The 20357-nt window shown below is 44.5% G+C and overlaps 1 protein-coding gene across 1 annotated transcript in view; it reads right to left on the minus strand.

Annotated features, from left to right (window-relative positions):
- LOC149444914 (uncharacterized) overlaps positions 1-20357 on the minus strand; it is a 52226-nt gene that overhangs the window by 14403 nt on the left and 17466 nt on the right. The window contains exons 2-5 of the mRNA XM_089654404.1: positions 18877-19087; positions 7579-7717; positions 3079-3218; positions 1755-1807 (exon numbers count right to left, since the gene is read on the minus strand). Of these exons, the coding sequence (XP_089510530.1) occupies positions 1755-1807; positions 3079-3218; positions 7579-7717; positions 18877-19079 (535 nt within the window). The 5' untranslated portion in view covers positions 19080-19087. The remainder of the gene's footprint in view (positions 1-1754; positions 1808-3078; positions 3219-7578; positions 7718-18876; positions 19088-20357) is intronic.

Consider the following 20357-nt stretch of genomic DNA (forward strand, 5'->3'; position numbering starts at 1 on the left):
CTCCTCTCACAGTCCGCCCTGAAGACCAGAACGGCGCGGGAACACGGCGAGAGGAACGCGCGGAGCAAAGGTAAGTGAATTGACACAGGGGGGACTTGGCTTACTACTTGGGGGGGAATAGTACTATGGGGGATGAAATAATATGGGGAATGAATTACTATAGGGGGGATGAATTACTATGGGGGGATGAATTACTATATGGGGGATGAATTACTATGGAGGATGAATTACTATATGGGGGATGAATTACTATATGGGGGATGAATTACTATGGGGGATGAATTACTATCGGGGATGAATTACTATATGGGGGATGAATTACTATGGGGGATGAATTACTATATGGGGGATGAATTACTATGGGGGATGAATTACTATATGGGGGATTAATTACTATGCTTACTATGGGGGAATATTACTATACTTACTATGGATGACACATACACATCATTCATCTACTCTTGGTCCGGCCCCCGGGTCCAATATATGAACCCATTGCGGCCCTCAAGTCAAAAAGTTTGCCCACCCCTGCCCTAGACCATAAAGTGGTGGGTGTATTCCAAAGGCAATTTGTCTGGGAAAAAAGACCCTTGAATAAATTTTATTGCTTACAAGTACAGTACAATACCCAATTTCTTGATAAAGTATAAAAGATGATGTTATGCCGAGTAAATAGATACCTAATATGTCATGCTTTAAATGTGCGTATGCCCGTGGAACAGCTCCAAACTACGGTACCTAAAAATCTCCATAGGCAACGCTTTAAAAACCTTTCCAGGTTTCCAGGTTAGTGTTACACAGGAGGTCTGGTGCTAGAATTATTGCTCTTGCTCTGATGTTCACGGTAATACCTCACATGTGTGGCGTGATCACCATTTACACGTGTCCAGAAGTTACGTATGCTTTTGCATTGGCGCATGAGAACCGGGGGGACAGGGCGCTTTAATTTCTTTATTGTTATTATTATTTATGTTATTTAAAACTTTTTTTTGTCATAGACCCTTTATTTATTTGTATCAAATGTATTGCTATCACAAGGGATGAACAACATCCCTTATGATAGCAATAAGCATGACAGGTCCTCTTTTTGGAGAGATCAGGGGTCCATTAGAGCCCAGATGTCTCCTCTGGCCTCCAAAACATCTGATCAAGCAGAGATCGGTTTGATCAGATACTTGTACAAGCCAGTAATGTCTTCCAAACAAAGAACCGAAACCGGAAGTGACGAAATCTTTGTTGCTTCCAGTTTCTGATCTCAGAGAGAGGGAGGAACAATGTCAGTTCCTCTCCCTTGATGTGGCCAGTTGGAGCCGTCCCAGTAGATACAGTGACAGGTCAGAGGGAGACCTGATGACACTGGCGATCTGCTGATCGCTGGTGCAATGCTTTAGAACAGGGGTGTCAAACTGACGCCCCTCCAGCTGTTGCGAAACTACAAGTCCCATCATCCCTCTGCCTTTGGGAGTTATGCTTGTAACAGTCAATCTTGCAATGCCTCATGGGACTTGTAGTTTGGTAACAGCTGGAGGGTCGCCAGTTTGACACCTGTGCTTTAGAGGCTCCAGAAACAAAAAATAATAAAATGCACATTTTTTCACCTGCAAATAAATGTGCATTTATTATTTTTTGTTAAAAGGTGAACTTATCCTTTAACTACTCCACCCACCGAACATGGAAATCAGTTTTCACCTGTAAACTGATTTATTTCACCAACTATATTTCATAAACTATCAAAAAGAATGGGATTTTCTCACCTTGAAACTCCTCCAACCCTTCAATGTCTGGTACATATGGATGGGAGTAATGTCTACAGAATAAAAGAAATGGAGGTGTCAGGTTTATTGAGTAATGCATTTTTTTAATTTTTGATATGTAGGCAATGGTCAAAGCTGATGTCCAGACCCCCTTATTCCCCCAGCACCCTCGAACTGTTCCATGGCATTATTAAAAAAATGCCCTTTTTGCTTACCTAAAGCCACAGTCACGTGACTTTCCAATCCCAAGTCTTCTCCATACTTTTTACAGGGATGGGATCCTTCTTTGGGAGTCCATGTCACCACTTACTATTGGCTTTCCAGTGATGAGGTCCTCTCCAGATACAGAAGAGGAGTGGGGGAACTACCAGGGTTGCAAAGGTTCCACCACTGTGGGGGCACCCAAGAAGGCAGGAAGGGTGACTGCTGCAGAACGTGTGAAAGGGTCCCCTCCGGGACCGTAATAAAGTGCCCTGTGATGGGAGTAAAGGGACCCGGTCTCAGAGGGAAGGGGGCCCTTCATGGTTTCTTGCACCGGGGCCCTGAATGTCTGGTTTGCAGTGATGACACTAGTGCGAGGGGACTGATGTGTCGTTACCAGGGGCGGACTGACCATTCGGAAACTTGGGTCAGTAAGGGGCCCCATGAGATGCCCCTGGTACCTTTCATAGGCTTTTTTGGATGTGGTTTGAGTGTGGGCGAGGACACAGGGGCCCCATGATCCCCTATTGCCCGGGGGCACCATAAGTTGTCAGTCCGCCCCTGGTCATTACTCAACAGTGGTGGAGACTACTTTTGGATGTGCGAACACTGTCCAGAAGCACTAGGAACCTTCTTTTGTCTGCCTTGCCCCCCCCCCAGGCGCCTAGGCAAGAATGAGGTCTTCCCTTCTTGGAAGCCTCCTGAGATATCAACGTCATGTATTCCAGGAGGCCGCAGAAGCAGAGAAACACAGTGGTCAGGGGGAGCTGGTGCGCATCAACAGGGGCCAGCTTCCTGAACCCAGAAAAGACAGCCAGACTCCTACAGAGGTCCCAGAAGAAAATATGCACGTGGAAAACAGGCTGTTGCTCCTTAGCAAAGGATAACAGGTAAGGGGGACTATAGAAAAAAAAAAAGTGGGTGGAGGGAGTAAAATTCCTCTTTAAGAATTTGAACGTCTACTTACTGTACACAAATGAGGGCACCAACAGATATAGAGGTTGGGTGACTCGTTAGTGACAAACATGAAAAGACTATTAGGCTTTTTGAACCCAAATGAAGTGAGAAGAGGGATGGGAAATCCAGACCTAGGTTCGGCATCTAGAGGACCTCTGTTTCTTACCCCACACAGACCATGATGGCATCAAACCGTTCTGTCACAGAATCACTGTTGTCCTGAGTTTGGGAGATCACATCCCAGGAGACCTCGGAGTTCTTCCCTTGCTCCAGTAAAGGAGTGATCGACACCACCCGGGTATTAAACTGCAAAGCACAAAAGGACAGAGGCTTGAGGAGTACTCAGACCAAAAACTAAAAATGTCAGCTTACCACTCCTAAGATATGACGACTGCATTAGTTTTTTATTTATTTTTTACCTGCTGATCCTGGCAGTTACACACTTCCGGTCCTATAGTGGCTACACTCAATCACTCCATTTGTACAGGAGGAATGGTGTCACCCTAGATGGGTCTTTTGTTTGGAGTGTACTTCAAAATAAACTTCAGTTGGGTTTGACATGTAGCATTGTACATGTAGACAGGTATTGGCTTCATAATTATGCCATTCCGGGACATTTACAGATGAGACTATGGTTAGTCCTTTCCCCCTAGTGCCCAGTACTGGGACTGCTACATCACTTCCTGTTAGCAGAGTTAGTTCTTCTAACAGTAGAGGATCTTGGGATCTGTAGTCCTATAGCCAGTACATACTATATTCCTGAGTGCTGACAACTACAACTGCCAGAGAGCTGGTGAAGGAGAAGGATGCTGGGAATCAAATATATTCTACAGCATGGGACTGGCTTACTCTCTTGGTGTGGGATTCCGAGCTGAACACAAGGGGACTGCCGTTCTTCTCCAGCGACAGATTGCTGTTTACTGCTGCGGGACTTTGCAAATCAGTTCAGCACAGCGGTGAAGCTGATTGCCACATCGGGATTGCATGAGCTTCTCTGCATCGGAAGGGTCACTCCACACAGACATCTCTGCACGCTGCGCTGACAGGCCATCAGGTGGTATGTCTGCACATCCCTGCAAGCAGCTAAGAGTCTGGGCAAAAACTCTCATTCCTAGGGGGCTGTGCTATTCATAGGATTGGTGAGCGGACAGATGCCCAACCTATTTCAGTCAACACTCTAGAGATATTGCATGCAGACACATTTTACACCTAAGTTACCAGGAGAACTTTGCTTTGAGTAGTACCATGGCTTATCTGTTTAACTTCATTGAATTACCAATATTCAATAATGTTTATGGGCCCCACCATTGCTAGCAGAAGACAGATGCTACCCTCATAGCAAGAACTTTAAATATCGCAGAACTCAAGTCGCAATCTCTAGTTAAAGGGACTTTTTCTCTTCTAAGGCCATTGTTATTCAACTTAGGGTACTTATATCTATTTATTTCGGAGTATACATTCACATAATTCTCTGCATGCTCCATTGCAGCGCAGGTGGCACAGAGGGAGCTGATAAGTCAACAAGCCTTTTCTACCTTCTCTTACTGCTGGTGTTGCAATTAAATAGCTGAAGCTTACTACTCATGATTGTATAATCTGGTAAACGTTGCTAATTGATTATTTCTATTTTACCAGTGCGCTGCTTTTATACGTTAACTGGGGTTGCACTGTATATCCCAAACCCATTAGTCCCGTAACCTACTCTTTTGAAAAAGTCTAATATAGAGGTGTTAGGAACGAATTGTGTCAATAATATTCTATACAGTTGAAATGTGTCTGAACCCAGAGTGTCAGAGGTGTCGGGAGGCTTGCAAGGTCAGGGCAACCACTGGGGACAAGCACTATCAAGCGGATTCGGCAGGGGTAGCGCTACATACAATTCAACCTTTGGTAGCTTCTTGAGGTTCCTGTAGTCCACAGATGAAAAGGATCCATAACCCCCCTAACATGTCTTTATTATTTTATTCTTGGGGGAGCCTTTTGCATTTCCTAGGCATAACAATGTACCAAATAAAGTATATCTATATCCTTTTTTTTGGTTTTGGATAGTATGGAAGGATTCAAAGGCTGTAAGGTTTCTATTGCTGTTTGTGCCCCATGTATGGAAAATGTTTCCACTCCTGTCACCAGGTGATGGAAAATACAAAATCCAATGGATATCGCTGGAACAGGAAGTCAGGAGAAATCTTTTAATATGAACTCCTCTTAGACAATTATCTAAAGCTGGCTACTAGAAGATTTTTCAAATGAAAATGCGGACAAAAATTCTCAGTACATTCAACAGCTCGACGAATGTAGTTCGAAAGTATCTCAAATTTTCATTTGCTTTAAGCATACGACTTTACCGAACGAAAACCACATTCACTGTTCATTCAAGCAAAACAATCTTTATCCTGCTCCTTCAACCTTTCTTGTCACTGCGGTTGAAAAGTAATGTCGGTTTGACCCCACTAACGATTCGAACATTGAACAAAATTCTTCTAGCGTAAAGCCAGCTTTAGACAGTGGTTTTCAGCAGGGGTGTCATTTGGGACCCATGAGCACAGGATCAGGCTTGCCCTGGGTTTCAGGAGTTTCCTTGGTGTGGGCAGGCTGTCCGCCAGCACCATAACAACCACTCTAGGGCAGGATGCATTGTAAGTAGGGGCTTGAGATTGGCTGGATGTTGGTACTAAGAGTACAAGTCCTTGCCCTGCTCCTCTCCTTGCTAGAACAATGACCCTCCTGCTAAGAATGTACCTTCCACCTTATTAAGTCCCACTCCACACCAAAGGCCCCCACACGACATTTCTGGCTGCTGACCTTTATATGCCCAAGCAGGGTTGACGCACTTTACTGTTGGTACTTGGAAAATGGCAGTCACATCACATTGACATACTATCCAGGGTCACTTGACAGTACATTGTCAATCACATTAGTGGACAGTGTGCAGTAGTCACATGTGAAAGCATCATACAGGACTTTAGGTAAGCCATCTTCTCTCTGAAAAATCTCTCCCTCCACCAGAGGTGATTATTACTCACTGGAATGAGATCTCTGCAGTTGCCTCCTCCAAAGAGGACCAATCAGCTTCTTGGGTTTATTGTCAAAGCTTAAAGTGTTACTAAACCCCGGACCCTGCATTCACTAAATCCAATCTCCCCGGACCCTGCATTCACTATATCTGGTCTCCCCGGACCCTGCATTCACTATATTTGGTCTACCTGGACCCTGCATTCACTATATCCAGTCTTTCTGTACCCTGCATTCACTATATCCAGTCTCCCAAGGACCCTGCATATCTGCTCTCCCTGGACCCTGCATTCACTATATCCGCTCTCCCCGGACCCTGCATTTACTATATCTGGTCTCCCTGGACCCTGCATTCACTATATCCGCTCTCCCCGGACCCTGCACTCACTATATCGGGTATTCCCGGACCCTGCATTCACTATATCTGGTCTCCCCGGACCCTGCATTCACTATATCCGCTCTCCCCGGACCCTGAATTCCCTATATCTGGTCTCCCCGGACCCTGCATTCACTACATCTGGTCTCCCCCGGACCCTGCATTCACTATATCTGGTCTCCCCCGGACCCTGCATTCACTATATCCGGTCTCCCTGGACCCTGCATTCACTATATCTGGTCTCCCCCGGACCCTGCATTCACTATATCCCCTCTCCCCGGACCCTGCATTCACTACATCTGGTCTCCCCCGGACCCTGCATTCACTATATCTGGTCTCCCCGGACCCTGCATTCACTATATCCGGTCTCCCCAGACCCCGCATTCACTATATCCGGTCTCCCCGGACCCTGCATTCACTATATCTGGTCTCCCCGGACCTTGCATTCACCATATCCGGTCTCCAGGGACCCTGCATTCACTATATTTGCTCTCCCCGGACCCTGCATTCACTATATCCGCTCTTCCTGGAGCCTGCATTCACTGTATCTGCTCTCCCACAGTACACACAACATGGAAATGCAATTATTTTAGTAAATATAAACTGCTAAATACCTTTTCTTATCAGCAGTTACAGCAGTCTTGTGACTTCTATCAGTGTCCAGCAGAGCACTAGTTAAAGCTTGTAGGAGGATTTTTCATTCTCCTCTGACAGTTCTATGAGACTGCAGGACCCCTGACCCCCTGTCTGGACAGCTCTGATTGAGCCTGTGCTGACCACTCTCCCAAGAAAAAAAACACTCTAGTAATGCACACCAAACTGAGCATGTGCAGCTTGCCCCCAATGCTCTGTTCTATTAGCAGATGGATTGGGGACATTAAAAGAAGGGGAAGATCAGAGAAGGCAAGATTAAACAGATGTTTTACACAATGCAGAAGATTAACCCCTTAGGTTCCACAGTGAGTATAACAAGCATGCTTTACTCCATATACAGACCGATTTTCCTGTTGTGGGTTTAGTAACACTTTATTTGAACAAGCTGAGGTTAGAAGCTGATTGGTTACCATGCACAGCTGCACCAGACTATGAGTGATCCAGTTTTAGTAAATCTCCCACACTAAAGGCATGAAATCTGACCATTGCTTCATACTTACTCTAAATACATAAATAATGACGATATACCTGAACATTGCTCTATGATATAAAGGGATGAATGTGTTGAAGTATATGTGTTGAATGCCTGCCCAGTATCTTCACCGAAATGTTTCTCCTTCTCACCTTGATGTGGGGTCGGATGGAGAACCTTTCTGTATAACCCTCCAGGTATTTCAAGACTTCGGAGTGGTGGATGAAGGAGGGCAGGGATGGGTCAAAGGCAAAATCTGGGAACTCCATGATCTCTTTAGGAAGATTGGTACTGTAGGGGAAAACATGTGGAAAATACAGATGAACGATCCTTCATGAAAACATCATTCTTTTATTCAGTGGGGGGTAATATGCCAGAATTTAGGAGCCCTCTAATGCAGCTCTGGATTCCTTAAAGCCGACGTATATACAGGTTGTCTACATACATTACAAGGCTTCTGCCTAACATTACTGCAGATTGCAACTCACTGCGTGGTGTGATGTCAGGAACGTGCCTTTCAGGGGCCAAGTAAGAATTCATTGCAAACTCATGTTCAGGGTTGGATCTAGTCCATCTGATCTGGGGGTGCAGAGAAAAGTCTGGGGGCATAGGATCAACACTATGTGAGAGTCACATAGTGTTATAGAGAATCCACATTCCCTGTTCACCCAGTGTACCTTCTGTCACCACCTGGAAGTATTGTCAGATAGGTAGTGCCCAGGGGGGTGTAGAAGTGCCCAGGGAACAATAGTATGTTTTAGGCTGTACCGGATGTCCCTGCCAGAGTCCCCCTTTACATTAAGTGTCCCTATCAGAGTCCTTCCCAGATCAAAATACCCATCAGAGTTCCACCTTACATCAGGTGTCCCGATATTGTCCCCATCAAAGTTCCACCGTACATCGTGTGTTCCGATCAATGTCCCCATCAGAATTCCACCTTACATCAGGTGTTCCGATCAATGTCCCCATCAGAATTCCACCTTACATCAGGTGTTCTGATCAATGTCCCCATCAAAGTTCCACCTTACATCGGGTTTTCTGATCAAGGTCTCCATCAGAGTTCCACCTTACATCGGGTGTCCAGATCAATGTCCCCATCAAAGTTCCACCTTACATCAGGTGTTCTGATCAATGTCCCCATCAGAATTCCACCTTACATCAGGTGTCCTGATCAATGTCCCCATCAGAGTTCCACCTTACACCGGGTATCCCAATCAAAGTCCCCATCAGAGTTCCACCTTACATTGGGTGTCCCGATCAATGTCCCCATCAAAGTTCCACCGTACATCGCGTGTTCCGATCAATGTCCCCATCAGAATTCCACCTTACATCAAGTGTTCTGATCAATGTCCCCATCAGAGTTCCACCTTACATCAAGTGTTCTGATCAATGTCCCCATCAGAGTTCCACCTTACATCAGGTGTTCTGATCAATGTCCCCATCAGAATTCCACCTTACATCGTTTATCCTGATCAATGTCCCCATCAGAGTTCCACCTTACATCAGGTGTTCTGATCAATGTCCCCATCAGAGTTCCACCTTACATCAGGTGACTCTATCAGAGTCCTCCCCCACATCAAAGTCCGCATGAGAATTCCACCCTACATCAAGGTCCACATCAGAATTCCACCCTACATCAAGGTCCCCATCAGAGTCCAACCACCCATCAAGGTTCCCATCAGAGTCCCACCCCCCATCAAGGTACTCATCAGAGTCCCACTCCACATCAAGGTCCCCATCAGAGTCCCACTCCACATCAAGGTCCCCATCAGAGTCCCACTCCACATCAAGGTCCCCATCAGAGTCCCACCCCAATTCAAGATTCCCATCAGAGTCCCACCCCACACTAAGGTCCCCATAACAGTACCAGCTCACACCCAGATTCCCATTAGGGTCCCCATCATTGTCCCACCCCACATAAGGGTTCTCAACAGAGTACCTCCTTACATCAATAGTCCCAATCAGAGTCCTCCCTTACATCAGGGTCCCTATGAATGTCCCCCCTTACATCAGGTGTCCCTATCATGCTGGTTCAGTGGATGCACTCTCAGAAACCTGGGGAAGGGGGGGGGCACAACTAAAACTGGGGGGGGCACAGCCCACCACAGCAACCCCCAAAGATCTGAGCCTGCTCAAGTTAATGTTAAACCCCAATGGTTTGGGGTCTTAGTATTTTTGCAACAATAAACGACTCTTTCAACAGTAGATTCCTTCCAGCAACAATTGATCCCCAACAACAATAGATCCCCCACCAGCAACAATGGACCCCCAAAACAATATACCATCCAGGCAACAATGGAACCCCAGCAGCTATCACCCAGCATCAATAGACTCTCCATCAGCCAGCAACAGTAGACGATTCTTTCAACAACAGATTCCTCCAGCAACAATGGACCCCAAAAACAAAATATCACCCAGGCAACAATAGAACCCCAGCAGCTATCACCCAGCAGCCAGCATCAATAGACTCTCCAGCAGCTAGCAAAAATAGATGACTCTTTCAACAGTAGATCCCTTCCAGCAATAATTGATCCCCATCAACAATAGACCCCCCACCAGCGACAATAGACTATCATGCAAATATAGATCCCCTTCATTGACAATAGATCCCCCCAGCAGCCAGCACCCCTTGCTAATAACATACATTCAGTGCTGGAGGTGGCGGAAATGTATTCCCCCTGAAAAAAAAATCCCTGGGTATGCTGCAATATATTCCATTTTTGTTCATGAGTTTGGATAGATTTTAACATGTAAATGTTATTTCTAAGCCCAGAATGCAAAGAAAACACCCAAAAACAACACGCATTACTTTCAACTCCAAGAAACATGGTACCCCGGCATCCCCTTTGGATGGCGAGGACGAGCCATGTGCAAGAGCAGAGGTGCATTCTGGGAAATTCTGACTGTAGGGGTTCTTGCACACATGGCGCAACTGAAACCTCCTTTCATCTTTGGTGGGCAACAAGGCCTCCCAAACATGCGCATTCAAGTGAGTAGGGCTGTGCCACAATTGCCCCGTGCAAAGTCACACTTCGCTCTTGTCTCCACACAGCAGCCCGGAGGTGCGTTGCACCACTCTGCGGTGACGTGACATCTTCCTGTATGCCGCGGTAGAATGCTACATGTCTTTATTTTACCACACCTCCGGGCACATAGAAAATATTTGTTTTGTTGTTTTGTTTTTTTTGTGTTTATCTAGAGCAGTGGTTCTCAACCTTCCTAATGCCGTGACCCTTTAATACAGTTCCTCATGTTGTGGTGACCCCCAACCATAAAATTATTTACCCAGTAATTATAATTCATGAGTGTCGTTTCACCTCCAATACTGCTGCTTTCAACACAGTAGCTGCTTTCTACACAGTAGCTGCTTTCTACACAGTAGCTGCTTTCTACACAGTAGCCGCTTTCTACACAGTAGCCGCTTTCTACACAGTAGCTGCTTTCAACACAGTAGCTGCTTTCTACACAGTAGCTGCTCTTTACACCACAGAAATATGTGTTTTCCGATGGTCATAGGCGACCCCTGTGAAAGGGTTGTTCGACCCCCAAAGGGGTCGCGGCCCACAGGTTGAGAACCACTGATCTAGTGCAAAAAAATGAGCCCTAGAAATAAAAACAATTCTCAGAAGTCTGAATTTTTGGCAAAAAAAGACACGTATAGGGGCGGATTTACTAAAGGCAAATAGACTGTGCACTTTGGTAGTGCAGTTGCACGGATGTCCTCCAAAGTTTAGTAAATGAGTGGAAGCTGTGTTGATCTCCACCATCCAATCATGTGTAAAAATGCTCTATTTTTTCCCCCTTTCCCTGCACCTGATTGGGTATTCCTTACAAAGTGAAACTTCACCGCATTCACTAAGCTCTGGGGAAAATGAGTGCAACTGCACTTGCAAAATGTACAGTCTGTTTGCCTTTGGTAAATCAACCCCAAAATCTCTTCTCAAGGGCCAGTTCACACCGAAGAAACGCAATCCAGATGCGTTCTGGATGCGTTTCTGCATGCGTGTTTTTGGCGTGTTTTTGATGCCTTTGACGCGTTCTGGTTCGTTTTTGATGAGTTACGGTTCTTTTTCATCAATTTATTATTATTATTACATCGAGTTTATATAGCGCCAAAGGGTTTGCTCAGCGCTGTACAATAGAGGGGGGGGCAATACATGAAACAATACAGCAACAACAAACAGCACACGAGGGGTTAGAGGGCCCTACTCTTTCGAGCTTACAATCTAGGAGGGAGGGGGTAGTGGTACAGGAGGAAGTGGCTGATGGGGATCGAGTGGTGGGAGGAATGAGGGAGAATGGCCGTTAGGTGAGGGTGGGGTAGGCTTTCCTGAAGAGATGGGTTTTGAGGGAGCGCCTGAATGTGAGGAGGGAAGGCGACAGTCTGATGGATTGGGGCAGTGAGTTCCAGAGGATGGGGGAGGACCTGGAGAAGTCTTGCAGTCGTGCATGGGAGGAGGAGACCAGGGAGCAGGATAGAAGGAGGTCCTGTGAAGAGCGAAGGGTACGGGTAGGGTGGTACTTGGGGATCAGGTTGGTGAGGTAGTCAGGGGCAGTGTTGTGAACGGCTGTGTAGGTCAGGGTTAGAAGTTTAAATTTGATGCATTGGGCAATCGGGAGCCAGTGGAGGGATAGGCAGAGGGGGGTGGCAGAGGTGGAGCGGTTGGTGGGGTGGATGAGTCTAGCCGCTGAGTTCAGGATGGTCTGAAGCGGGGAGAGCCTGCACTGGGGTAGGCCGGTGAGGAGGGAGTTGCAGTAGTCCAGGCGTGAGATAATCAGGGAGTGTACGAGTAGTTTAGTGGTGTCTGGGGTAAGGAAGGTACGTATCTTGGCGATGTTGTGGAGGTTGAGCCTGCATGTGTTTGTAAGTGATTTGACATGAGGTTGGAAGGAAAGGTTTGAGTCAAGAATGACGCCAAGGACTTTGGCTTGCGGGGCGGGATTGATGGTGGTGTTGTTGGTGATGATGGATAGGATGGGGGGGGGTGTGGGCAGGGGGAAAGACGAGGAGCTCGGTTTTGGGACATTAATTTAAATAGGGACATGTGTGTTCCAGTGCATTTTGGTGCGTTCCGGTGTGCTTTTATGTGTTTTCCCGAGTTCCAGTACAGTTCTGTGCAGGAAAAATGCAGCCTGTTCTACTTTTTCTTCTGCAACCGGAATGCACTGGAACTGCGAGCACCGATGTGAACTATGACATTAACAACCATAAAAGCTGCATTCTGTGCATTTTGGATGCAGAAAAAAAAGCAACTGAAATGCATGTAGTGTGAACTGGCCCTAAAAGAAAAACAAACACGCACCACTGCTGCCTCCACTTCACTAATGCACTTGATGAGAAACACCAGTGCTCTGACTGACAGCCAATGCAAGCTGTAGCAAAACTGTATCATAGAAATGAAAGAAATGTTGGCACTTTGGTAAAATCCAGACAAATCTTCTTTATTTCTAGCCGTGCAATCATTTCCCCCTGATGAAGCCACGTGACCCGGTGGCGTAACGTGTAGGGGAGGGGCTTGACGTCACGACGCTCGGAAGTCTTATAGTGATGTGGTAACTATATGATGAAGACATATGAGGCATATGCAGGATCGATCGAGGCATATCTATTGTGAAATATTGGCGTGTTATAGTGTTGTGCACTGAAGCACTTATTAAATATGAGTATAAATTTGGAAACTGTTTTTAGGGTGAAAATGGCCTTTTTTCCATTTTTTTCATCCATTCAGTCACGTTTTTTCCAAGGAAAAAATGGATCAATTCATATCAGTTTTTCATCACTTTTACGTCAGTTTACATCCGTTTTTCATCAGTTTTTGATCCATTTTTCATCAGTTTACATTAATTATTCGTCCATTTTTCATCTGTTTTCGTCTGTTCCAGTTTTTTTTCCTTTCAATATTTTTATTAGATTTTTTGTATTTTTAAATAAGTTTAAGTACAAAATACAGTTTCAACCATATAAACAGGATCGTAACTACAAGACAACAGTTAATAACTATCATAGTTACATAGTCTGGCTGAAAAAAAGACAAAAGTCCATCCAGTTTAATCATTAAAGAAAAAAAGTTATAATCCTGCACCCATAGTTGATCCAGAGGAAGGCAAAAAATCCAGCAAAGCATGATCCAATTTGCACCTGCTGGGAAAAAAATTCCTTCCTGATCCCCCGAGAGGCAATCAGATATTCCCTGGATCAACTTTACCTATAAATGTTATATCCAGTTATATTCTGTGTATCTAAGAAAGAATCCAGGACTTTCCTACAGCAATCCACTGAGCTGGCCACAACCAACTCTTGAGGGAGTCTATTCCACATTTTCACAGCTCTCACTGTGAAGAAACCTTTCCATGTTTGGAGATTAAATCTCTTTTCCTCCAGATGTAAAGAGCGCCCCCTTGTCCTCTGTGATGACCTCAGGGGGAATAACTCTACACCGAGTTCACTATATGAACCACTGATGTATTATACATGGAGATCATATCCCCCCTTTATATATTATACATGGAGATCATATCCCCCCTTATGTATTATACATAGAGATCATATCCCCCCTTATATATTATACATGGAGATCATATCCCCCCCTTATGTATTATACATGGAGATCACATCCCCCCTTATGTATTATACATGGAGATCATATCCCTCCCTTATGTATTATACATGGAGATCATATCCCCCCTTATGTATTATACATGGAGATCATATCCCCCTTATGTATTATACATGGAGATCATATCCCCCCTTATGTATTATACATGGAGATCATATCCCCCTTATGTATTATACATGGAGATCATATCCCCCCTTATGTATTATACATGGAGATCATATCCCCCTTATGTATTATACATGGAGATCATATCCCCCCTTATGTATTATACATGGTGATCATAACCCCCCTTATGTATTATACATGGAGATCATATCACCCCTTATGTATTATACATGGAGATCATATCCCCCCTTATGTATTATACATGGAGATCATATCCCCCCTTATGTATTATACATGGAGATCATATCCCCCCTTATGTATTATACATGGAGATCATATCCCTCCCTTATGTATTATACATGGAGATCATATCCCCCCTTATGTATTATACATGGAGATCATATCCCCCATTATGTATTATACATGGAGATCATATCCCCCTTATGTATTATACATGGAGATCATATCCCCCCTTATGTATTATACATGGAGATCATATCCCCCTTATGTATTATACATGGAGATCATATCCCCCCTTATGTATTATACATGGTGATCATAACCCCCCTTATGTATTATACATGGAGATCATATCACCCCTTATGTATTATACATGGAGATCATATCCACCCTTATGTATTATACATGGAGATCATATCCCCCCTTATGTATTATACATGGTGATCATAACCCCCCTTATGTATTATACATGGAGATCATACCCCCCTTATGTATTATACATAGAGATCATATCCCCCCCTTATGTATTATACATGGAGATCATATCCCCCCTTATGTATTATACATGGAGATCATATCCCCCCCTTATGTATTATACATGGAGATCATATCCCCCTTATGTATTATACATGGTGATCATATCCCCCCTTAATCTCCTCTTCTCAGTAGAGAATAAATTCAGTTCCTCTAATCTTTCCTCATAGCTGATCTCCTCCATGCCTCTTATCAGTTTGGTTGCCCTTCTCTGTACGTTCTCCAATTCCCCAATGTTCTTTTTGTGAATTGGTGCCCAAAACTGAACTGCATATTCCAGATGAGGTGTTACTAATGATTTGTACCGGGGAATATGATATCTCTCTCTGGAGTCTATACCTCTTTTAATACAAGAGAGGATTTTTCTCGCTTTAGAAACCGCAGCTTGGCATTGCATGCCATTAGTAAGCTTGTGATCTACCAGAACTCCCAGATCCTTCTCCACCATTGATTCCCCCAGATCCTTCTCCACCATTGACCCCCCCCAGATCCTTCTCCACCATTGACCCCCCCAGATCCTTCACAATTGATTCCCCCAGATCCTTCTCCACCATTGATTCCCCCAGATCCTTCTCCACCCTTGACCCCCCCCCAGATCCTTCTCCACCATTGATTCCCCCAGATCCTTCTCCACCATTGATTCCCCCAGATCCTTCTCCACCATTGATTCCCCCAGATCCTTCTCCACCATTGATTCCCCCAGATCCTTCTCCACCATTGATTCCCCCAGATCCTTCTCCACCATTGATTCCCCCAGATCCTTCTCCACCATTGATTCCCCACCAGTTGTACCCCCCTAGTATGTATGATACATGCATATTCTTAGCCCAGAAGAACCTTACATTTATCAACATTAAACCTCATTGGCCCCATAGTCCCCCAATTACACAGAGCATTGAGGTCGGCTTGTAAGTTGGAGACATCCTGTAAGGACGTTATTCCACTGCACAGCTTGGTGTCATCTGCAAAGACTGAAAGGGGATTTCTAATCCCGGATCCTATATTGTTTATAAATGTATTAAAAAGTAAGGGTCCCAACACTGAACCGTGGGGTACGCCACTGACACCCCTAGACCATTCAGAGTAGGAGTTATTATCCACTACACGTGGGAAAATGCCGCTAAACGCTAATGCAAAAATGCTAAAAAAGCTGAAAAACTCACGTTTTTAACGTGACTTTACACAGCCAATGTTACCAGCGTTACCAAAACGTCCCGTGTACATGGAGCCTTATTGTATCAATGGTTAGGTGTTGACGTGTTTATACACGAAGATTGATATTTTTGCTCATATCATTGTACTTGTATGTATGAATTTTAGTTCTATTTTGTGATTGCTGTGAAGGGCACCACTTACCCACTTCCCATGTACATAAAAGGCCAGAAGGGAGCAGTGCCATAGTGGGCTGCCATTTATAAACGGCCCCCGCATTCACTGCCTGTGTCCTCCAGACACAGCGGAACACCGATCGTCGTACAGGACCTCTGTGTGAGGTCCCGATCATGTGATCACTCATTGGCCAATCAGTGATCACATGCAGAGTAGTAAGCAAGATGTCACTTCTGACATCATTGCTTACTACCTGTGAAATCTATGAATCATCACAGAGGTCACATGGTACAGGGCTATTCACATTAACCTTCTACCATGTGACAAGCTGTGACCAATCACAGCTCACACAGTATTTCTCATTGGCAGCAGGAATGCAGCCAGAGAGAAGGAGAAATGATTGCTTTTACAGCCTTTATGGGTGTAAAAGCAATAGGTGTAAAAAAAGATTTAAAAAATCTTCATCACCCCCCAGAAGTAGTACAGTGTCACTATGGTATGTAAAAAAATAAAAAAAAAACATAAATAATACTATAAAAAAAATGTAAAAATATTTTTTGAAAAATCATAATTTTTAGTTATAACCTAATTTGGGTTATTGTTTTTTTTTACAAAAAAAGATAGCTGAATACACTTTGACCAAGATTTATTTATTTGCAAAATTGTATAAGAAAAACACTTTTTTTTTTCAAAATATTTGGACTTTTTCATTTATACAGCTAAAAAATAAAAAATCCCAGTGGTGGTAAAAGCAATAAGTGTAAAAAAAGATTGAAAAAATCTTCATCACCCCCCACAAGTAGTACAGTGTCACTATGGTATGTAAAAAAATAAAAAAAAACATATATAATACTATAAAAAAAAATTAAAAATGTAAAAATAATTTTTGAAAAATCATAATTTTTAGTTATAAACTAATTTGGGTTATTGTTTTTTTTACAAAAGATAGCTGAATACACTTTGACCAAGATTTATTTATTTGCAAGATTGTATAAGAAAAACACTTTTTTTTCAAAATGTTTGGACTTTTTCATTTATACAGCTAAAAAATAAAAATCCCAGTGGTGGTAAAAGCAATGTGTAAAAAAAGATTAAAAAAATCTTCATCACCCCCCAGAAGTAGTACAGTGTCACTGTACTGCTAGGGTGACAGTATGTTAAAAAAAAAAAAAACAAATATAAAATAAAAATGGAAAAACAAAATGTGAAAAATTATAATTTTTGGTTATAAACTAATTTGATTTTATTTTTTACTAAAAAGATAACTGAATGCATTTTGGCCAAGATTTATGATGAAATATTTATTTGCAAAATTTTATAAGAAAAACACTTTTTTTCTCAAAATGTTTGGACTTTTTCATTTATATAGCAGAAAAAATAAAAATCCCAGTGGTGAAGAAATACCACCACAATAAAGCTTTATCTGTCTCAAAAAAATGCTAAAAAATTCATATGGGTACAGTCAGGGGCGGACTGACAACTCATGGGGCCCCCGGGCAATAGGGGATGATGGGGCCCCTGTGTCCTTGCTCAAACTGAAAAAAGCCTATGAAAAAGGGACCAGGGGCATCTCAGGGGGCCCCCTACTGACCCCAGGCCCTCGGGCAGTGTCCGAGTTTCCAAATGGTCAGTCCGCCCCTGGGTACAGTGTTGCATGACCGCGCAATTGTCATTCAAAGTGTGATAGCGCTGAAAGCTGAAAATTGGCCTGGACAGGAAGGGGGGGAAAGTGTCCGGACAGGAAGGGGGTGAAAGTGTCCGGACTGGAAGGGGGTGAAAGTGTCCGGACTGGAAGGGGGTGAAAGTGTCCGGACTGGAAGGGGGGAAAGTGTCCGGACTGGAAGGGGGTGAAAGTGTCCGGACTGGAAGGGGGGGAAAGTGTCCGGACTGGAAGGGGGGAAAGTGTCCGGACTGGAAGGGGGGGAAAGTGTCCGGACTGGAAGGGGGTGAAAGTGTCCGGACTGGAAGGGGGGGAAAGTGTCCGGACTGGAAGGGGGGGAAAGTGTCCGGACTGGAAGGCGGGGAAAGTGTCCGGACAGGAAGGGGGGGAAAGTGTCCGGACTGGAAGGGGGTGAAAGTGTCCGGACTGGAAGGGGGGAAAGTGTCCGGACTGGAAGGGGGTGAAAGTGTCCGGACTGGAAGGGGGGGAAAGTGTCCGGACATGAAGTGGTTAATTAGAGGTGTATTGGAGAGATGATCCTCTACTTCTGGAGAGAAATGATGAAGGGATTGTCAGGGGAAATGATGTGATATAAATGTTTGGAATTGTTACACATTACTTGTGTCATGCATGTCAGATGAAACATATGTCTACTATTAGATCCATTTTATGTTTTGGCCGAGGTGATAACATTTCTATCGATACCTGATGACCAGGGGCGGACTGACAACTCATGGGGCCCCCGGGCAATAGGGGATCATGGGGCCCCTGTGTCCTCACCCACACTCAAGCCACACCCAAAAAAACCTATGAAAGGTACTAGGGGCATTTCATGGGGCCCCCTACTGACCCTGCGCCCTCAGGCAGTGCCCGAGTATACGAATGGTCAGTCCGCCCCTGCTGATGACACAAGTGAGCATTAGAAGTACAGCATAGAGCACATGATGACATATATGGGATCTTACTTCAAGTCTCTGTACATGCTGGAGTGGATGTGTGTACCGCTGTCCACCTCTTCCATGTACACCCAGGTCCCCCCCACTTGTCCCGTCATCTCAAACACCACAGGAGGTTCAAAAGCCAGAGGTCGGGAGAGGATGTGACGGGCACTACAAAGTCCTGCCGCTCCAGCGCCGATCACTGCCACTCGTAACCTGCCAGATGCCATGTGGTTTGCTGTTGGGAAAATGTAAACAGAAATTAATATACAAAGACAAATAAGAAGCCACGTTAGAGTTTTAAAAGCTGAACTCTGGGCAATAAAAACCTTTCATTATATTTCATGTGCACCAAAGGTCTTTGCAAACCCAGATATTACCTTGCAAAACTAGCAGTGACATCACTGTGCTGTACACAGCCTGTGCACAGAGCAGGGTTGTAGGAGGGGCTCAACAGCTCCACTCACTACAGTCTGCCTGCAGAAAACTACAGGAGGGGGTGGAGACAAGACCGGTCGCCCTGCACAAGGAGAGAGTGCAGCAGTGAGCGGTCTGTATTACAGGAAGAAAATATTCACACTAGAAATGTGCACAGATCTGGAAGAAATACATAAAGCACACTGAGAGTTAAAGAAGAATACAGATTATGAATGTATTTATACAATATTGGCTTATCCTGGAGTTCAGCTTTCAAGGATAAAAACTTAATGCTGACAATAAAAATGAAACTCTATGTAAACCAATCACTGAAATCTCATAGAATCTTTACACAATAAAGTCATTTTTAACATTTTTAAATTTGATCAAAATAATCTCTAGTGATCATGGCCTTGTACAGGTCCTTCCCCCATCAGGTATCCCCATCAGAGTGCCCCCTTACATCAGTGTCTCTAATAGAGTTCCCCCTTACATCAATTGTCCTCACCAGAGTGCCTCCTTACATCAATTGTCCCCACCAGAGTGCCCCACACAACAATTGTCCCCACCATAGTGCCCCCTTACAGCAATTGTCCCCATTAGAGTGCCCCCTTACATCAATTGTCCCCACCATAGTGCCCCCTTACATCAGTGTCCCTAATAGAGTTCCCCCTTACATCAATTGTCCCCACCAGAGTGCCCCCTTACATCAGTGTCCCTAATAGAGTTCCCCCTTACATCAGTGTCCCTAATAGAGTTCCCCCTTACATCAGTGTCCCTAATAGAGTTCCCCCTTACATCAATTGTCCCCACCAGGGTGCCCCCTTACATCAGTGTCTCTAATAGAGTGCCCCCTTACATCAATTGTCCCCACCAGAGTGCCCCCTTACATCAGTGTCCCTAATAGAGTTCCCCCTTACATCAATTGTCCTCACCAGAGTGCCCCCTTACATCAGTGTCCCTAATAGAGTTCCCCCTTACATCAATTGTTCCTACCAGAGTGCCCCCTTACATCAGTGTCCCTAATAGAGTTCCCCCTTACATCAATTGTCCCCACCAGAGTGCCCCCTTACATCAGTGTCTCTAATAGA

This window comes from Staurois parvus, unplaced genomic scaffold (assembly GCF_062004578.1).
Source record: "Staurois parvus isolate SC_StPar_1 unplaced genomic scaffold, SC_StPar_1.0 ptg000764l, whole genome shotgun sequence".
Lineage (NCBI taxonomy): Eukaryota > Metazoa > Chordata > Amphibia > Anura > Ranidae > Staurois > Staurois parvus.